At 37.6% G+C, this 21,725-nt stretch overlaps 1 protein-coding gene across 2 annotated transcripts; it reads left to right on the top strand.

Annotated features, from left to right (window-relative positions):
• Positions 1–21,470, top strand: LOC121250041 (DNA polymerase delta catalytic subunit). Of its 2 annotated transcripts, XM_041148955.1 has the most exons (30): positions 1–463; positions 547–657; positions 1,212–1,318; positions 1,442–1,601; positions 1,962–2,157; positions 2,267–2,402; positions 2,510–2,647; positions 3,957–4,034; positions 4,216–4,307; positions 4,522–4,588; positions 4,690–4,761; positions 6,058–6,144; positions 7,532–7,651; positions 7,748–7,846; positions 10,117–10,224; positions 10,363–10,458; positions 16,406–16,471; positions 16,586–16,642; positions 16,769–16,856; positions 16,948–17,027; positions 17,708–17,821; positions 18,538–18,652; positions 18,732–18,904; positions 19,060–19,131; positions 19,247–19,321; positions 19,447–19,536; positions 19,629–19,789; positions 20,273–20,346; positions 20,463–20,550; positions 20,683–21,470. In XM_041148955.1, exons 1-30 carry the CDS (start codon positions 208–210, stop codon positions 20,768–20,770), a joined length of 3,264 nt encoding a protein of 1,087 aa, XP_041004889.1. In that variant the 5' UTR covers positions 1–207; the 3' UTR covers positions 20,771–21,470. The 2 variants fall into 2 exon arrangements, with proteins under 2 accessions (XP_041004889.1, XP_041004890.1); XM_041148956.1 differs by lacking the exon at positions 2,510–2,647.
• Positions 21,471–21,725: the final 255 nt, after the last annotated feature.

Genomic DNA, 21,725 nt, shown 5'->3' with positions numbered 1-21,725 from the left:
AAAAAAAAAAAAAAAAAAGGCCGCTTTGGTGTTCAATGTGTGCACTGCTCCCTAGTTTTACTCAACCCGCAAAACTGGCGGGAATCTCAGAACAAGCTGTTAGTCCTTTCCCTCCAAATACTTATTTCTCTCTCTTCCTCTTCATCAGACGTAGACTCACGCTCCCCAGACGCACCCAAAATCCCAGATTCCCAATTACTCTAAGCCATGAGCAAGAACGGCAACACCCGGAAACGCCCGCCCCCGCCGCCCCAGCCCTCGCAGGCCCAAACTCCTAAGCACCACGCGGCATCCCAAGAGGACGACTTCCTGGACGAGGACGTCTTCCTCGACGAAACCCTCTTACTCGAGGACGAGGAGATTCTCCGAGACATCGAGGACCGCCGGGCCCTCGCGGCCCGACTTTCCAAGTGGTCCCGCCCGCCCCTCTCCGACGCCTACGTTTCTCAGTCTCGGAGCATCCGTGAGTGACCGACCGACTACTCTACTCCCTGGAATTTTTACTGCGCTAGGGTTTCTGTAATTGTTTTCATTTTGGTGTCTTAGTTTTTCAGCAACTGGAGATTGATTATGTTATCGGGGAGAGTCACAAAGAACTGTTGCCCAATTCAGCTGGACCCGCCGCCATTATCAGAATTTTCGGTGTTACTAGGGAAGGTTAGTAACTCATCATAGTTCTTTTCAACTCTCGTTTTGCTTAATTTTCGAACTGAAAGTCACGACAAAAATTTTAAAAAGAAATTAACTTATTTATGTTCGGAAAATAGATTACCAGCAAAAGGCGAATTACTGCTTATTTAATCATTTAAAGAGTGACCTTTTACTCAGCTGCATTCCCAAGTTGTCACGATTGCCGAGCTTTCACATATTCACTCAATTTTTCACAAAGTAAACTAGCATTCGCATTTTTTTTTTTTCCAAACCAAGTCGAACTGATAGAAATTAGTACATTTTTTTTTTCAAAAATCTTTCCCCGAGTAATTCATAAATTCAGACTCCAACCATTCGGTTACCAAATCCAGATTAGAAAATAGTTTAGATCATTAGTTGCAATTTTTTATTTTATTTTATTTTATAGTTGCAAAATTTATAGTGTTTTATGTTTATAAGAAGTAATGAGCACTGAAAGATACCCTTCACTGTGGTAGTTTCTTCTAAAACATTCTCCATCAATATAATAAAATCTTTTCCTTTTTTTGGCAATCTGCTAGGGCATAGCGTTTGTTGCCATGTTCATGGGTTTGAGCCATATTTTTACATCAGCTGCCTGCCTGGAATGGGCCCTGATGATATCTCTCGGTTTCATCAAACTCTTGAGGTATTCATTCGTCACTTACAGGGAAATTATATACATTAAATTGCCGTAATTCCACTGATTGAAAGAGAAAAAAAAAAGCATCAAGTCATCATGATACACTTGTATTGTTTGGTGATGCTTCAGGCAAGGATGAAAGAGGTGAATCGGAATGGTAAGGTACCCAAATATATCCGTCGTATTGAATTAGTGGAGAAAAAGAGTATTATGTACTACCAGCAGCAGACTTCTCATCCTTTTCTCAAAATCGTCGTTGCATTACCAACAATGGTGACCAGCTGCCGAGGTATAAATTTAGATTTACAAACATAAGGATCACAAACTTGTGAAAATTATATATATATATATATATATATTTTTTGGCTTAATGAATTGCATGGGAAATGCATTCATGGATGGATAATGACAAAAATCATCTTTGAGATTAGTTTTTCATTCTCTTTCATTTTCTCTTTTTGTATTATTTTTCTTTCCTATATTCTATTGATACGGGTTTTATTCAGCATAATCTTGTCCTCATGTAGCTAATAGAGTAATTTATATAATTATGCAGTTGCTTTTAAGGTTTAAAACAAGAGGCTTATTCTTAATAGAAATTTACTTGTTAGTGATATGATTTCTTGTCAACATGCTAAAACATTGACAGGTATTCTTGATAGAGGCATACATATTGATGGTTTGGGCACGAAAAGCTTCATTACATATGAAAGCAATGTTCTTTTTGCTCTTCGTTTTATGATTGACCGGAACATTGTTGGTGGGAATTGGATTGAAGTTCCTGCTGGAAAATATAAGAAGACAGCAAAGAATTTGTCATACTCTCAATTAGAGTTTGATTGCCTGTATCCTCAAGGATGATAGGTATTTGTATCACTTAGGAGAAGGGTCCAGTTATGTTTCTTATTGAGACTTTTTCTTCCTATGAAGAACCTTCCTTAACAACTTATCTAGGTATTCAGAGCTGATCAGCCATTCCCCAGAAGGGGAATTCTCAAAGATGGCTCCGTTTCGCGTACTTAGTTTTGACATAGAGTGTGCTGGTCGTAAAGGTCATTTTCCTGAGCCTACCCATGATCCCGTTATCCAGGTTCTTCTTTGTCATCTATTTGATTTATTTGAGGAAGAGAATTTACTTGCTTTATAATATCATTTTGTTTTATGGTTTTTGAAGTGAAATTGCTCATTTCTTTTTAGGTGGCCAATCTAGTAACTTTGCAGGGAGAGAACCAGCCATTTATTCGGAATGTGATGACCCTTAACTCTTGCTCTTCAATAGTTGGTGTTGACGTGATGCCTTTTTATACAGAGAGAGATGTTTTGTTAGCTTGGAGAGTATGGTCTTTATCTATACACAGTTAAATTAACTGTAAGATTTTGTACAGTTAATTTTTACTTATAAAAAATAACTGTACAAAATTTGTTTGCCCTTGGCCTTGATCTTTGCATTGATTGTTTGAATTATATGTGAATGTGAGTCCCATATTCTTAAAACTAGCTATATCATATGCAATGGTGTGTTGTGTCTTGCATTGTCCAAGAGTGCTTATGGATTTCTGTTACCACTTCTATGATGATTACCACTTCTATGATGACGGCATTCTAGTTTTAAGTTTTAAGTTTTATTTTTATTGATATTAGATTCTTTAAGCTATCAGTCTATCTTCGTCATTGAAACTTTGAATTTTACATTTTACTTTTTAATTGACCTTTTAATTTGAAGACAAGGGAAATTGTCAAAATTGAGAGAGTAATATGCTTTGTGAGTGTAGTTGTGAACTTGTAGTCACCAAACTGTTTTGTAGCATACCATCAATTCCTCATTGTGTTGCCATGTTTATCATGCTCATCAAATATCAAGATCATTGGAGATAAAAACCTCTTTCGGGAAAAACTTAATCTATTTAAAATATACTGGGTATGTAATTTTCGTATTGGATAGAGACTGACATCCAATCAACACAATTTTTATTCATTATAAGTTCGTGGGTGATATTTAACCCAACAGCAGTTTAAAAAAATATTAATCAGATAAATAGCTACGAATGGCACCATATTACAGAATGCTACATTGTGTGTAACTTAAATTTAACATATGGTTCTATGCTGTATAAAAAAATGAACTCCAAAAACGAAAATTAATGGAGTGTTAAAATTTTTATTATTATAGCTTAAAAAGAGGATACAGTCACTATATTTGCTATACCCAATTAGATTAATAATACCAATTAGGAAAACATCAAAAACACTAATAATCTATGATGGAATTCATAGATCAAGCTAACTTAGCTCTCTTTTGGACAGGGTATCGAAATAAAGCCCATTAAATTATGATTAACCGTGCATATGAATTGTTGACAGAGTGAAGAAAAATTCTTTATGTAATGGTGTCGATTATCGTCTCTATTGTGTATTGATGGATTAGTTTTGATAGAAAGGTAGTAAGTAGTGAAAGATGTATCGTTTTTACTTTCCCTTCAATTTTTTATGAAACTTCTTTTCCATAGAAATGTAGCCAAGCCTATTTCCATTAATAAAATTTATTATTTACTGATAAAAAATGTAGCCAATGTATAGTAGAACTTAAATGTATTAAAGGTCTATCTATGCATGTTTATAGTCTAATAAGTAGGTTTTCTTGCAGGACTTTATCCGTGAAGTGGACCCTGATATCATAATTGGATATAACATTTGCAAATTTGATTTGTCATATCTCATTGAGGTAATTGATGTATTGGACTTTCTGAGTGTTGATGCAGATTTTTCATTGTAAATTTCCTCTACATTGTCTTAGTATCCTTATCGCTGTATCTTTCATTACAATTTACATCTTTTAATGCCAAGTTTCCAAGACATTCTCTAAATTACAGCTAATCTCACAATCCTGTTTTTATGGTCTTCAGAGGGCTGAGACCTTGGGAATTGCAGAATTTCCAATATTGGGCCGCATCAGGAATAGCAGAGTTCGGGTCAAAGATACAACATTTTCTTCAAGGTAAACCCATTCCAATTGAATTAATTATTATTTTTGCACATAAAAAATGAAGTTAATGGTATAGGTGACTTGATGTAGGGGTTTTGTTTTGCTAAACTTGTTGCTTCTTTGCTAAACTTTTCATGTAAAAATAGTTTTTTGGCATTATTTTCTGCCATTTTAGAATTCTTGTTGACTTCTAGGAACATTTTTCTGATATTTGTTGGTTTCACAGACAGATGGGAACCAGGGAAAGTAAAGAAGTGACAGTAGAAGGGAGGGTTCAGTTTGATTTGCTCCAGGTTTTGTCCTAAGCCTTTGTTTGCTTAAGATGGTGTGCTTCATCTATCATATACGATATAGACTAACAACAAATAATTTATTTTGTTATCTTTTATTGCAGGCTGTGCAACGGGATTATAAATTAAGTTCTTACTCGTTGAATTCTGTTTCTGCACACTTCCTTTCTGAGCAGGTAAATTTTGTTTTTCGATTTTAAGTTTGCATCATCCCCTTTGTTATTTGTTTGTATTAGTTGTAAATATATAACAGTAGATATGCAGGAAAAAAAATTGACGGATTCAGGTAAAACTAACATGGGATGAGCATTGTGCACTTTCTTGCAGTTGGAGATTACTTTAATAAACTCTAGTTCAGTTTGTGTGGCCCTAAACAATGCTTTAGAGACGGTTGTATGAAACTAATGCTTTCTTAGTTCTGTATATCTGTACATGCACCATTCCATGGTATTTTATATTGCATCTTTGGTATATGGATTTTTCTATTTAATCAATCTCATTGCCTTCTTGGTTGGGAAAGGCAAAAGAAATATCTCTCGTTGGTGCATAGTTACATTTTATTGTCTGTATTTTCTAACATTTACATTTTATCATCTGAAGGTCAAATTGATGAATCCCATGCTAATTAGTTATGTGATATTCTTTTCGGTTGATTTGTTTGAATTAAATATGGAGCCCTTCTTTCCATGGGATGCTATCATCATCATGAAGGTTTATGTTCATTGTTGATTGACCGACAGTAAATCTGTGAGCTTATGGCTCCATAATTAGAATTTCAGTGTGATTAATAAGATTGTTGGCATGCTGAAGCCTATTATTTTGCTAAAGGTGAGGTCAAATTAGGATTACTTTTTTTTCAGGTATATTATGGGCCTCCTTCACTGTTCAGTCATATTGCGGACCTCCATCATCATGTTGGCAATCGATTTTTGTTATCTGCTTCTCTTTCCTCTTCTTTATTAAATAAAAAGTTTTATAACTTCTTGTTAAGCATTGAGAATTTTATCTCTGAAATTTTAGCATCTAGTACCTTTTATAGCATGATCCCAATCATAACGCCTGACTGGTTGGGTCTAGCGGTCCTGGGAAGTCTGCTCATATTTCCTTTCTCTTTGTCGCTTTTGACAGATTGCTTGTTGTTTGTTGTGCTTACATATGAGGTTGTGTTCATAATGCCATTGGCAGGCATTTATTGCTGCTTGTGCTTATGTTTATGATTGGGGCCCTAAAAGCATGGATTGATATGCGAAAAAATAACTTTCTTGCCTGTGGCATGTGTGTGTATGTGTGCATATATGAGGTTTTACTTCTGTTTTGCTTAACCAATCTCTTGCGTCTGTCACTATAATCCATGAATCTTCTAATTCCTCTTTAACCGTCTTTTGTATCCTTTTGTTTGATTTTTGCCTTACCTCAAAGTACTCATCAATACCTAGTGTTGATATTGCTGTTGCCATATTCCTTGTGTGCAGAAAGAGGATGTACACCATTCAATAATCTCTGATCTTCAGAATGGAAATGCTGAAACCAGGAGACGGCTTGCTGTATATTGTTTGAAGGTGCATATTCTAGTTTCTCTATATTGTGATTTCTTTCCCATCCCACCTTTTGCTTTGTGTATGCTTCTTTGCCTTTTGCATTGTGTATGCTTCTTTGCCTTATTTAAGTGCTGCCTTTGCTTAACATAATTGAGCAAATACCTTATTGCCATGTATCTTCAGTGCAAACATATTTCTTTAATGTTTAGCTCTCCCCACTTTTTAATGAAGGGTAATAGGTTACCAATGGAAGGAATGTGTAATCCATACAGTGCTGTGTTTTATTTTTAAGTGGGGAAATGTCATGCCATCATGCCTTTATCGCAGTTATCATTAAGTTCTCTGTGATCTATATCGGTTTTCACTGAAGCAAGGGACTATATAAAATAATTATGGAGACCATCAACTGGATCTAAGTTTTGCTTTTCAGTTCGTTCTTTGTATGTACAAGATGCTGTATAGGCCTAATGGGGTACACTCTTTTCCTTGGAAGAGTTTTTGGAAGAGCAAGGTGCCTTCAAAGGTTGCATTCTTTGGCTGGCCTGCTTCTTTAGGGAAGATTTTGACTTTGGACAATCTCAGGAAACGTGGATTAATTGTTATGGATTTGTGTTTCTTATGCAAGGAATCTGGTGAATCGGTGGATCATTTATTATTACATTGTGAGGGTGACTAGGGTGTTATGGGATGAAGTGTTTAATAGGAGTGGAATGGTTTGGGTGATGCCTAGGAGGGTGGTGGATCATTTTGGTTGCTGGAGAGGTTGAAGGGTTAATTCGCAAATTGCTGCTGTTTGGAATATGATCCCTTCATGCCTTGTGTGGTCTATTTGGGTTGAGAGGAATGGTTGATGCTTTAAAGATAACGAACACTCAATGGATGAACTTAGATGTTTTTCTTTAATTCCTTATTTCAGTGGGCTTCGGCCATTGTTTTTAATGGAACCAGTGTCCATGATTTTCTTGTTTCTTTTTCTAGTTCCTGACTTGTAACTATGTTTAGTATTTGTATATACTTGGCTTTGCCTTGTTTCTTGTCTCAATAAAATTTTCTTATTCATAAAAAAAAAAAAAAAAAAAAAAAAAGTTTTTCTCCTGACATTGGAAGGTAAATTTTGGTGGTATAGTTATCTTAGACGTCCATTTGTTTAACCATTTATTCCTTGTCTTTTTGTGGAGAGGTTTGCGATACAAATTTAACTTGTGAAGACGCCTTAGATTTTATAGGAATAATCGAGGATGCCTCCCTCTCTGTAATAATTTTCTCTGTTAATTATTTCATCACACTACATTTCACTATAATTTGTGCCTCACATCCACTATACAGTTCACATACTTGAAAGAAAAATCAATCACAAAATGCTTATGCAATGCAACTCAATGAACAATCCTATATTTTTTTATTGTAGGATGCTTATCTCCCACAGCGGCTTTTGGACAAATTGATGTTCATCTACAACTACGTGGAGATGGCTCGAGTAACAGGTGTTCCTATCTCTTTTCTGCTTTCAAGAGGACAGAGCATCAAGGTTAGTATGATAAACTCCTCAGCTTATGAGTTTCCCATATATACACAGAATGGTGAAAGTTGCCCAACTGTAGAATATGAACCCTTTCTTTTTCAGGTACTTTCTCAACTTCTTCGGAAGGCAAAGCAAAAGGGCCTTGTGATTCCAAATGTCAAACATGCAGGATCTGAACAAGGAACTTATGAAGGTGCTACTGTAAGTCAACATTCTAATTTACAGTAATTTCATGTGCTGCAATTAATTTAGCTGGCATCATCATGTTTGGGATGTAAATTCATAATGCTTGCATTATTAAGCAACAATTATGCAGTGATTTTATTGGGGTTGCATCTTTTGTGAACTTGACCGATCATGTTTATGATTTAGAATGGAAGTGTACAAGGATTATCAAGTCCTAATCAGGTTGACTTACGGTAAATTTCACAAATATAACAATATTAAGTGCAAGTTCCAAAGCTTTAGATTACATAGATAGGAACTCTATAAAACATTCCAGTAAATAAGAAATATTTTTTGTAAAATGCTTTAATTGGCCTTGTTTGTTTTATGCATTTTGACTATTATCAATTGTAGTCATGAATTGGCTCTCTTTTTCAGATTTCTTTTTTAAGAAAAGCTTGGAAGATTAATTTTTTTCTGAGTTTGGACATGCTATTTTTAATCAGTAAACATTTTCTTTGCTTTTATAGGTACTTTCCCCCTTTTTCAGAGTATTGACTTATGAATACATGAAACAGATCCTTTTAGTCTCTCTCTCTCTCTCTCTCTCTCTCTCTCTCTCTCTCTCTCATTAAAGTTGGTATTTCTGCTTATTTTATTCGTTTACTTTTGGATAAGTATAATGAGGTGACTGATGCATAAATGGACGCAACAAGAGAAGTATGATGATTGTATGCCATGCTACAGGTGCACTGGGAATAGAATGTAACATGGACCTTTTATTTGTTTATTTATTTTTTGTATAATAAATAAGTGTTACTATGGAAACTACCTCTATTATTTCTGAGAATGATCTTACAGCGAAGAACTTTAATGGAGTATCAAATGATTGGGGTTGTGGCCCTCTAAGAAACTACCTAGAGGCATGGCATATGCCTTCAACTACAGATAATGGTTTTGTACATTACTTTTATTGTTCTGTTTTGGTTGTACATGTGAAGATGTTCTTTACATAACCGGATCCGCACACCCCATTGCTGTCCCCCTGCCCCTGTGCAATTATCTTCGTTTTACTTTGGTTCTGCAGTATTTGTATTTTCTGTATCAAAATCTTGACTTTCATGGTGAAGAGGTATATAAGCCTGTGGAATATTAGAGAGTGGATGCTTAAAGAGCTTTGTATGCTTGCTGATTTCATTTTAGTTTGCAAAAGTTAGTTGAAATACCACCAAGGGTGCTGGCTCCATGGTCTTTAGGTTACTCCCAAGTGGTTTGGCATGTATTAGATCATGGCTTCAAATCTGAATAGGATTCACCTTAGACTATTGGTATTAGCTGCCTAAGGATTCATTGAATTCCCTAGAAGGGTTGGGGTCTAAGCTATAGCTCAAACCTGACTTAAGGGAACGCCTACGTCTTCCTGCAGTCTAGGCCCATATTGTTCGGTTCCCTGCAGGTAGGATGCTACTATGATCATGCCCAGTTTGGGAAATCTCCTTTGGTTGCCCCCTCCTAACCTTTTTGCCTATAATTTTTTTTTGAAAAAATAATATTTCTTCCTCTCTCTCTTGTCCCAATCAAACTTCAATACTAGGCAACCAAAGGGGGAAAGACTTAGGGCTTGTTTGGGAAAGTCATCTCATCTCATCTTATAATTTCTCATATTTTTATTCCCAAACATCACTCAAACACACTTTTTAATTTAAAATCTTTTAACTTTTTCATCTAATCATTACCTAATCATTACAACTTTTCCAAACTTCCAAACAAAACACAAAAAATAATACTACTTTTTAAAATTTTAAAACAAAAATAATATTAAAAAATTATATTCTAACAATATTTTTAACTTTATAGTACTTTTATTCAATGTTTTCTCCTTTTCGAAAACTCAATAAAACATCTTAACTCAAACAATTTCACTACTATTTACAAACCATTTCATATTCACAAAATTCTCATCCCATCTCATTCCCCAAGCATCCCCTTAGCAATCAAGCTTTGTGGTGTCTAGGGTGAAAAATCATAAACTTCTGAATGCATACGATTTAATATAATAAAAACGCTGGTACACACAATAATAAGAATATTGTTTTACTTTGAGAGTTCTGATATTTACATAAAAATGTTTCTGACATGAACTTGCATTGTGCTGCCGCAGCCCCCCCCCCCCCCCCCCCCCCCCCCCCCCCCCCCCCCCCCCCCTCTTTCCCACTTTTTTTGTTGACATGTCTTCATTTAAAACGCCTATTGAAAATCATATCATATGTTAATGTGCTTTGATATTTGGGATGTACAAAATGCAGGTTTTGGAGGCAAGGGCAGGATTTTATGAGAAGCCGATTGCAACCTTGGACTTTGCATCCTTGTATCCATCTATTATGATGGCATATAATTTATGTTACTGCACTCTGGTGATTGTTCTGGCTATCATTTCTGTTTGCTACCAGGATTTTTTTGCTTGGAAACTATCCTATTATTTGACATGAATTAAGTTATAATGTAGAAGCTTTTATTGGAGCAAAACCTAATTCCTAATGGTCTTCGTGAAGGTGACACCAGAGGATGTTCGCAAACTTAACCTTCCCCCAGAATGTGTCAACAAAACTCCATCTGGTGAAACATTTATTAAATCAAATTTACAAAAGGCGAGTTTTTTAAAACTCTATTATATATATGAACATTATGGTAGACATGAGCGAATGATTGAATTTAATTAGTTTGTATACAAGTTTATGTCCATTATAATGATATAATGATCATGCACGATGATAATATCTCAGGGAATGGTTTTTGTCCTGAAACTACTATAATAGTTCATTTAGGAGACGTTTGGATTTGAAGATGACTTGAGATGAGTTGAGATGAATTGTGAATAATAATGAGATGAGTTGTGAATAGTAGTGAGATTTGTGAGTTAAAGTTGTTGAATAGTAATGAATAGTAGTGAAATGAGTTGAGATGAACTGAGATGAGCTGAGATGAGTTGCGAATCCAAACGTCTCCTTAGTCATCGATCACTTTTTGCTAGCATGAGTTGAATTTTAGACTAGGCGTTTAGGATGTCAAACTCTAGGCGTTTGAAGGTGGAATCGAAGACCTTCATTTTTTCGAAGGAGGGAGGAAATTATATTAGCATTTATGAGATGAGCAGAAGAGTGGTTAAGTTTGTTTCTCTTAGAGTGCCGGTGTTGTCATGGGTGGCAAAGGTGTTGGAGGATTGCTTGGCACACCCTTGGCGTGATGGGTTCTTCAGAAAGTTGCAAGAGGGTAATGGAGTTGTGATTATTCAGCGTCATGCTAATTCGAGGGGTCTTTTTTGTCATTGGATGAGTATGGGAATGGGAGCAAAAGGGGCTCTTTGTTTATTCCCGGAGGTTTACATGGTAGAGGTTGGGAAGAATTCACGTTTTTCATGCGTTCGATCGCTGGCTTTGAAGTCTTTGTTTGGGAAAAGGAAAACAGAGTCCAATATGCTCAGGCTATTGATGTTCAGGAACGGCATGGGAAGGGGCGAAGTGGCATGTGAAGGGGCAAAGCAGCATGTCGTCAGCGGGAAGGGTCTTCCTCCCAAACGGTGCATCATTTGCGTCGATCTTGAAGAAACCGGTATGTCCTCCAGCAAGTAATAGTTTTAATGGTATGGAGGGTGATGGTCAAAGGAAGGGGAAGGTGATTGGTGGTGAAGTTCAAATGAATGACAATTCTCTTCACATGCTGACAAATGGCATCATAAGGAGGCTTGTGGGGTTGGCTGTTAGCATTCTGTGTATCTCGTCAGTGGGGGAAGTTGAGGGGATGCTGTGGGCAACTAGAGCTGAGTTGTCGTGTGTTCTGGAAAAGATCAATGACTTGATGAATAAAATTGATTCAGGCTTGGGCTTGGTTATGGGCTTAAGCAGTGTTTTGAAGGGCCCTAGTCACTTAAGTTCCTCTAAAGTATATTGGCCTCAGGTTGCAGCTGGTAGGGGCGATGGGTTGGGTTTGAAAGACAATGTTGGAGGCAATGGTCTGGGCTTGAAGCCTGCTTCTCTATGATGGTGGGTCAAAGCCCACTCCGGGTCCTCTCGTTGGACTCAATCGCAAATACGGCTCAGACATCGCCGACGATTGCTTAGGGGACCCCCCGTTGTCACAAAACTTGTCACCTGCAGCTGGAAACCCTCTTCCTTTTCAGCGCCGATGGTCAATGTTCATCTTGGTGCCTCTTCCTCGGGCACGAATGCGTATTTGACTTGGACGTCGTCGGTGGTTGCTCAAGGGACCCCTCCGTCGTCACAGAACTTGTCGTCGGCAGCCCTTGACTCTACCTATGCCAACACCGAAGGTCAATGCTCATCCTGGTGCCTCTTCCTGTTGTCATGGATGATGATTCTGAGAGTGTCTACTCAGATTATCGATGAGGAGGATTTCTCTAGGGTTTTGTGTACAAATGAGGACGTAGATTTGGTGATTTCGGATGTTGAGTCTGATTATGAGCATGATTTGCAGTTGGTATGCAAGGGGTCTAGGGTGGGTGTTTCTATTAATGGAGTGGAAGATATGGGGGATGAGCCTAGTCCCATTTGCTCTTTGCCTCCGACTCACTCTCGGGTTGGTTTACATTCTGATTGGATTTTACAGAAGGTGGATGAAATCCGTGACTGTGTAGGGATTTCTTGTGAGGATTTTGAAGAACAACTCAAAGCTCTTCTCATTGCTATTGAGGCGGGACAATCACTTTTGGCTAGATCATTTTCAAAAAAAGAAAGAGAGCTGAAGAGATTGTCATGCACTATCAATTATGATGTAAGGGATGGTAGTGCAAGCAGAGGTAGGCAAAAAGACAGGGCAATCAGCAGTGATTTATGAAGCCGAAGATCCTCTCTTGGAATGTATGGGGTTTGAACAAACCGTGAGCGTCTTCGCGGAAGAAATCTGATTCAGGAATGGAAAGTAGACATCATTTGTTTGCAGGAAACCAAATTGAAGTTCATTGATAGAAACATTATTAGAACTTTGTGGGGATGTTCATATGTTGGATGGGTCTCGCTGGCCTCTCAGGGGGCTTCGGGGTGTATTATTTTGATGTGGGACAAGAGATTTGTAACTCTGGTGGATGAGTATGTTGGAGAATTTATTGTGGCTTGCTCTTTCTTGAATGTAAATGATGGTTTTGGGTGGGCTTTTGCTGGTGTGTATAGGCCCAATGTTGACAGAGACAGGAGGTTCCTTTGGGATGAGATTGCTGGTTTGTGAAGTTGGTGGGAGGGCCCGTGGTGTATTGGAGGGGATTTTAACATCACTCGGTTTCCGAGTGAAAGGTCAGGGATTCCAACATTGTTCCGGCCATGGTTGATTTTTCAGATTTAACCTTTGATCTGGGCTTGGTTGATTTACCTTTGGCATGGGGTGATTTCACTTGGTTGAATGGAAGGGCTGGACAGATTTCTTGTTTCTCCCTCTTGGGAGGCGCATTTTCCTGAATTATGTCAAAAACGCTTGCCTAGATTATGCTCTGATCATTTTTCCATCTTTCTTGATTGTGGGGGTATTCATAAGGGGCATAGATATTTTAAATTCGAGAACATGTGGCTCAAAGTTGATGGTTTTGTAGATAAGGTGAGAGTGGTGGTGGTTCTCTTATCAGTTGTCGGGTACACCCAGCTTTGTCTTAGCTTTGAAGAATGACTTAAAGAAATGGAATTAAGGAGGTGCTTGGGAACATTGGGGATCAAAGAAAGTCTCTTTTCGAGCAGTTGCAAAGATTTGATGAAAAAGAGGATGTAGGGGTTCTTTCGATTGATGAGAATGTAAGGAAACTCAGTGTTGCTTCTGATCTGGAAAAAATTACTCTTATGGAGGAGATTTCATGGTGACAAAAGTCTAGGGCTCTTTGGTTGAAGGAAGGACACAAGTGCATCAAATTCTCTATAGAGTTGCTAATTCTCATAGAAGAAATAATGCAATTGAGGTGCTCCACTCGGATGGTAGTGTTCTTATGGGTCATTCAACTATTAAAGATCACATTATCCTTTTTATGAAAAAATTCTTACGGAGCAGTTTTCTTGGAGACCCAAAGTTGATGGGCTTGTGTTTGATTCGATTGACCAGCCTAGTGCAGTTTGGTTGGAGAGAGTGATTGAAGAGGAGGTGTTTAATATGATAAGAGGTTTGAACAAAGATAAAGCGCCGAGACCCAACGGCTTTTCCATGGCATTTTTTCAGGCATGTTAGGACATCGTCAGGGAGGATATCGTGAAGGTTGAATTTCACTCTTTTTATGAAATTTTAGAGTAGCCTTGATGCTACATTCATTGCACGTATCCCTAAAAAAGTTGGGTTCGTAGAGGGGAAGGACTTTCAACCCATCAGTCTTGTTAGTGGTGTGTACAAGATTAACTCGAAGGTGCTCACTAACCGTTTGAGTTTGGTTATGGGGAAGATCATCACAAAATCTCAAAATGCCTTTGTCAAGGGTAGACAAATCCTTGACTCCGTTCTCATTGCTAATGAATGCTTGAAGAGTAGAATTAGAGATGGAGTTCATTGCTAATGAATGCTTGGAGAGTAGAATTAGAGATGGAGTCCAGGCATCCTTTGCAAATTGGATATGGAGAAGGCTTTTGACTGAGAACACTTTTGACCATGTCCATTAGGATTTTTAGATATATATCCTTGGTAGGTATGGTTTTGGGGGAAAATGGTGTAAGCGGATCAAGTATTACATTTCTTCAACTAGATTTTCAGTTTGGTTAATGTCACTCCAGTTGGTTTTTTTAACAACTCTCGAGGAATGAGACAAGGGATCCTTTGTCCCCCTTTCTCTTTGTTTTAGTTATGGATGTGTTAAGTAGAATGTTGAAGGCGGCAGTGGATAGGGGTTTTATCTCGGGCTTCTCGGTGGGTAGTTCCGTCCATGACAGCAGTAAGGTCTCTCACTTACTCTTTGCGGATGATACCTTGATCCTGTGTGAGCCAAATTCTGATCAGATCCGTTCTTTGAGGGCTGTTTTGTTATGTTTTGAAGTTGCATCTGGTTTAAAAGTCAATTTGTCCAAATCTGAAATGGTCCCCATAGGTTTGGTCAATAATCTAGGGGATTTGGCTGATATATTGGGATGTAAGGTGTCTTTTTTGCCTATGAAATATCTGGGTCTTCCCTTGGGGGAACCTTTTAAATCTTAAGGCAATTCGGGATGGGGTTTGAGAGAATTGGAAGTAGGTTGGCTGGCTTGAAAAGGATCTACTTGTCCAAGGGTGGTAGAATCATGTTAATCAAGAGTACTTTATCAAATATCCCAACCTATTTCCTATCTTTATTCCCTTTGCCTGCAGGAGTGACTAATAGAATAGAAATGATATTCTGTGACTTCTTGCGGGGTGGATTGGAGGATGAGAAGAAATTCCACTTGCTCAAGTAGGATAAGATTTGCTCTCCTTTATATTTGGGAGGTTTGGGGATTAGAAAGCTGAAAACTTTCAATAAGGCACTTTTAGGGAAATGGTTGTGAAGGTATCATCAAGAAGGGGATGCTCTTTGGAGGATTGTTATTGATGCCAAATATGGGAGTATTTGGGAGTTTGGTGCTCAAATGAGGTTAGAGGGGCATATGGAGTGGGAGTGTGGAAATTCATTCGCAATGGATGGGGGGAGTTCTTCAGAAATTTCAGATTTGAAGTGGGTAGTGGTAATCGAATCAGTTTCTGGCATGACTTATGGTGTGGTAATGTGGCCTTGAAGTTTGCTTTCCCTTCCCTCTTTAGAATTGCTTTGGATAAAGGCGCCTCTGTAGCTGATTGCATGAGCAACACTGCTGGTCTTTTTCAGTGGTCGGTAAGTTTAATTAGAGATGCCCAAGATTGGGAGGTGGGGGTTATCACTGATTTTTACAGTTTGCTCTCTGACTTAAATTTAAAATCTGGAGGGGAGGACAGATTAATCTGGAATCAGCTTGGTAATTAGAATTTTTTGGTTAGATCTCTGTACAAAGTCTTGGTGCCACATTTTTTCCCTTGGAAAAATATTTGGAGATGCAAGGTGCCTCTCAAGGTCCGATTCTTCTGGTGGCTGGCTGTTCATGGGAAAATACTTACTATTGATAAGCTGAGAAAGCGTGGAATCATTGTAATGGATTGGTGTTTTATGTGTAAAAGGTGTGGAGAATCGGTGGATCACCTTCTTCTTCGTTGTGATGTGTTGAGGGCTTTGTGGGATGAGGTCTTTGTCAAGTCTGGAATTTCTTGGGTGATGCCTAAGAGTGTAGGGAATCTTTTGGCCTGTTGGAGAGGGATTCAAGAAAATCGCCAAATATCGGCTGTTTGGAAGATGATTCCTCTGTCTTATGTGGTGTATTTGGAATGAGAGGAATGGACGCTGTTTTGATAATAGAGAACACTCGGTGGATGGGATTATAGGGCTTTCTTTTTTCATACTTTGTTGCTTTGGGCTTCGGTTTTGTAATAGATGGATTTAGTTTCATTGACTTTCGTGCTGTTTTTCAGCTTTAGTTTGTAATTAGATGTTTTCTCTTGTATACTTCCTGTGTACTTGGGCTATACCTAATTACGTGGTTTTTAATAAATTTCTTACTTACAAGAAAAAATATATCTCAGGGAATACTTCCTGAAATTCTTGAAGAACTGATTACAGCTCGTAAGAGAGCAAAGGCAGATTTGAAGGTAATAACCTTTTACTTGTGTTTTTGCTGCCATTATATAAACTTTAGCATGCATTGCGATCAAGCTGTTTTCTTGGCGTTTTGTGCATGTAAATGATGTCCACTTTTATTATAGGAAGCAAAAGATCCACTTGAGAAGGCTGTGCTAGATGGTCGACAGCTGGCCTTGAAGGTGAGCTTTGCATTTTTAATTTATTGAAGTTCTGTGGTAGTTTCGTGTGCTTTCATGTGCTCACCATTCAAGAATAGTCAGTTACCATGCATTTTAAGTTCTCTGATGTCTTCTTTTTGTTTTCAGATAAGTGCAAATTCTGTATATGGATTCACTGGAGCTACTGTCGGTCAGTTACCTTGCTTAGAGATATCTTCAAGTGTTACAAGCTATGGTACAGTTAAAAACTGGTTATTCTCTGCATGAGCTAAAATGCTAATAATTTCGAGTTCTAATTGTTTGCATGGTTTGGCTGCTGTGTAAAGGTCGACAAATGATTGAGCACACCAAAAAACTTGTCGAAGATAAATTTACAATGCTTGGGGGCTATGAACACAATGCTGAGGTATTTTGTGTAGACTTTTCTTTTCTAATGTTGAATAATACTCCAATCAAGGGCTATGCATGGTACGTTTGTCGTTGTGGTGGCCTGGATTTCAGGTGTCTTATATGTTTTAATTCACTTTTTTCTGGGGATGATAATTCACAAAAAGTTTATACCTTTCTAGGAGATGTTCTAATATTACACGCAGAATCCATTCTTGTTATCTTATGGAGAATCAGTACGAGATAGTAAATAAATATTGAAGTAGAATGGTTCTGGTGGCATTATGGTTTGGGATTGATGAAAACGCTTGTATTTTTTGTTTAGAAGTACTATTCTATGGAGAATCAGTATGAGGACGTGGAACCCATATCAGCTTGAAGAAAGTTTTGGTCTTTCTTAGGCTTTATTGCTGCTTTCTATTCACTCTTGAGTGGTTTTAGGCTGCCTTGTCCTGTTTCTGACTTCATATGCACGATGAACTGCAACTGCTGCACATTGTATTTGCCTTCATTTTGGGAATTGAACTTTTGCATTAGGAATGCACGATGCACGTCATCGTTCTCTCTGTACATATATGGATGGAATTAGTAGTCTGATTTTGTTAATGCCCATGGTCTTTCCATTTATTTTTATTCTTGTTTTCTTTAATACCTTAGTCTCTTCAAACATGGATTGAATTGGTAATTGTATGATATCAGGTTATATATGGGGACACAGATTCAGTTATGGTACAATTCGGGGTTGACACTGTGGAGGCTGCCATGAACTTGGGGAGAGAAGCTGCTGAATATATTAGTGGAACTTTCATTAAAGTAAAGAATTTATAATAATTCCATTATTCTTGATTCTTCGTTTATCTCACATAGCAGCTTTCCAATTGACATCACACCAAGTCTTTGGTATTGGTTCAGAATATGATTCCAATGAGATATAAGAAAGAGTCTGCCTTGCTCAAAAATTTCTCACTTTGCCTTTATCTTTGTGTGGAATAGAAGATTTTCAATTCAGTATTTAAAATAAATCTCAACAAATCCTTATCAAGCTACAACAACTTAGTTGTTTGTGCAGGATCCTTTAATTTGGCCAAATGCTATGACTCTGTTGACTTTGACGAGGATAGTGCTCTAGCTGATTAATATTTACTTGTCAATACATATGTGGATATAGTGAACGGTACTGTTCATTCACCTGGATGCAACTTTCTGGGACATCCATGTTGTTAATTTAGTTTATTGGACTTCTTTGGAAAGGGAAATTTTCAAAGCAAAGCAATTAATGCATTTATCCCATATATTTTAGTTACAAACTTCCAGAATTGCCCTAAAACAAGTTTGATGGAGAATCAGCAAGGGTTACGTGGAATATTAGAAAAATGCTTTGACTTCTCTGGGATGGACATAATGTAAAGCAAACAATTTATTGTGGTCCACATGGAGTAAAAAAACTTATGTGGTTCCAATTTTCTTGTATGCTTATTCTTATAATGGATTCTCTGTTTTTGTTTTCTTTGATGTTTCGGTTTGTGAAGCCAATCAAACTGGAGTTTGAAAAGGTTTATTATCCATATCTCTTGATTAGCAAGAAAAGATATGCCGGTTTGCTATGGACAAATCCAGACAAGTTTGACAAAATGGACACCAAAGGTAAATGTAGGAGTTCCTCAAGTTTGTGCTTCTCTATGTTTTTTTAATGTCAATTTTCAAGCTCCCCTTTTTGTGACAGGTATTGAAACTGTTCGAAGAGACAATTGTTTGTTAGTCAAAAACCTGGTAAATGAGTGCCTACACAAAATTCTTATTGACCAGGACATTCCTGGGGCAGTCCAGTATGTGAAGAATACCATTGCAGATCTTCTTATGAACCGCATGGATTTGTCACTTTTGGTTATCACTAAGGTGGGAAAAATATTTGGCTAACATTGTTCTGATGTTCATTGTGTGCCCCCTTGCATTTCTTTTTAGATAGTTTTCAATATGCTGGTTGTAGTTCCATTTTAGCGTGATATGAACATATTTGCTTTGTACCCTCTACTAACATACTCATTGAGCAGGGTCTTACAAAGACAGGAGATGATTACGAAGTCAAGGCTGCTCATGTTGAACTTGCCGAGCGTATGCGCAAGGTTTGATGGTGCCTTGTTGACTTCATTGCCTACTTCGTAATTGCTTATATGGAATTGTCACATATACCATGTTCCTCTGGACCATAAAATAACTATTTCACATTGTTACTTACAGCGAGATGCTGCTACTGCTCCAAATGTTGGGGATCGTGTACCCTATGTCATTATTAAAGCTGCAAAAGGAGCCAAGGTATCTCTTTTCTTTTCTTTCTTCCTCTTTTTTTTTTTTTTTTTGGGGGGGTGGGGGGGGGGGGGGGGGGGGGGGGGAATAATTATATTTATGGTGATCAAAACTAACTGATAAATTACCATCAGGCTTATGAGAAGTCAGAGGATCCCATCTATGTCCTTGAGAATAACATACCAATAGACCCTCATTACTATCTTGAAAATCAAATTAGCAAGGTTAGTTTTGTATTGGGCTTTGTGCTTTGCAGATGCTTCCCTGTTTATGATGCTTGTTTTCATACTTTTTAATATTATTATTCATGTTACAGCCACTTCTAAGAATATTTGAGCCGATTTTGAAGAATGCTAGCAGGGAACTTCTTCATGGAAGTCATACAAGATCTATCTCTATCTCTACTCCCTCTAACAGTGGTATAATGAAATTTGCAAAGAAGCAACTCAGTTGCATTGGCTGCAAAGCTCTAATTAGGTATGATTCTATTGCTTCACCTTGTACCTTTTATCATTTTTGTTAACGTTGAACTTCTGTTGGTAAATGCAATATACTGACTATATTGCAGACTGGTTAAGGTGCTATTATTGATAGTTGCACTCGAGTTTTACAGACGTTATTTCCTGCATTTACGTGCTAAGTGCTGATTGGCAAGCCTACAAGTTGTCTGGGAACTTTCCTCAGATACAAATAGATCATGAAACCTCTATTAGGAAGAATCATAGGGACACTTGAGAAATGGCTTTCATAATGCATACTTGCAGAGGAAAAAGACGACCATTGAGAAATGAGATTAGTAATTGTGAAATATTTTTGTCGACCATACAATCTTGTGTGGCACTGGACATGAAGTATTATAACAGGGAAAACTGATAGCCTTTAGCACGTTAACATCGCCTGTTTTTCTTCATTATTTTGTTTACAGTCTAATACTATACTATTTGGTGTGTTCTGAACCAGCAATAATGATCGTATTCTCTGCTCACACTGTAAGGGGAGAGAAGCCGAACTTTACTGCAAAACAGTGGCTCATGGTAAGCACTTTTAATATTTCTTTTTATATCTTTCTCCAGTTTGAACATGTTTATTTGTATAATGGAGGAACGAAGGGACTTTCTATTAGAAACAATGAACTATTGAGTGATTGCAGTATCTGAGCTGGAGATGCTTTTTGGGAGGTTGTGGACACAATGCCAAGAGTGTCAAGGTTCTCTTCACCAGGATGTGCTCTGCACGAGGTATTCATATTTGTTTGCTTGTATGCAGTAGTAAGTTTTTTCCCCGTAGGGATTTTTTGGGAAGTAAAATGCATGGGTTGGCTTATGTTTCCCAGTACGCTATCTTTTTGTCTAACTTACACATTTGTTCAGTCGGGATTGTCCAATATTTTATCGGAGAAAGAAGGCACAGAAAGACATGGCTGAAGCCAAGCTGCAATTAGAGCGGTGGAACTTCTAAAGTTCTTCCAAGGTTGGCATATTGTTCCCCTTCCCCGAATTGGTTTACTAAATTCGATCTCCTGATTGATAGCACGTGCATATGGAGGTCTGCACAATTTCTCAAATGATATAGTCAAGGGGGATGAGAACTTGACGAAAAGTGTGAGTTTTGAAAATTCGGGTTCAAGAGTTGAACGTTGGTGTTTTTTGCATGAGAAACTGAAGGGAATGGAAGTTCTCAGTAATTGTAAAATTAAGGGGCCAGTTTCTGTTGGTGATATTTTGCTCGGTCGTCCTTTTACCAATATGTCAAGAATCGGCTTCAGGGTGCTTTGCTCTACTAGTAAAAATCTGCAGTCATTCTTGACCTTTCTGCTAGAAGTTAGAGAGGAGGAGGGATGAGTTTCTAAATTGGCTGGTGAATTGGATATGTGGTTTTGGTAGTTGAGACATTTACTAATTTGTAGACTCTTAACGATTCCTAACGTGTAAGCCCGCAACCGTTTAAACTAGCTCCATGCCCTGCCTAGATCTTGGAGGGCATTTTGATAGATTGACAGTAGTGTGTTAATATTGTAGATGAGTTCCCTGAAGTATGGATGAGTTTTGTAATGTTATATTTTTCTTTGCCAATTTGTCCAACATCAAGATTTTGTTTATAATTATCCTATTTGTTAAACAGGATTTGGAAGTTATATGAGATCTTAATATTTGTTGTACACTACTTTCTGAGAACAAATTTGTCATTGATGCCAATGATCTCCTTTGCAGGAAATGATGCAACTTATATGGCAGCCTCAGTCAGGTCTGCGTTTTTTGCTTGACCACTTTTTAGTTGAAACTTTTTTGTTACTGTTGCCGTAAAAGTAGCAAAATTAAACATAACTCCCAAGAAATTACAAATGCAGAAAACTTGATAGAGAGCTATCATGATCATCTTCAAATTTGTCATTCTGAATTAAACTATTTATTCA

This window comes from Juglans microcarpa x Juglans regia, chromosome 2D (genome assembly GCF_004785595.1).
Source record: "Juglans microcarpa x Juglans regia isolate MS1-56 chromosome 2D, Jm3101_v1.0, whole genome shotgun sequence".
In the NCBI taxonomy this organism is placed as follows: domain Eukaryota; kingdom Viridiplantae; phylum Streptophyta; class Magnoliopsida; order Fagales; family Juglandaceae; genus Juglans; species Juglans microcarpa x Juglans regia.
The sequence above is the reverse complement of the archived record's forward strand: the minus strand, read 5'-3'. Positions and strand labels throughout refer to the sequence as shown.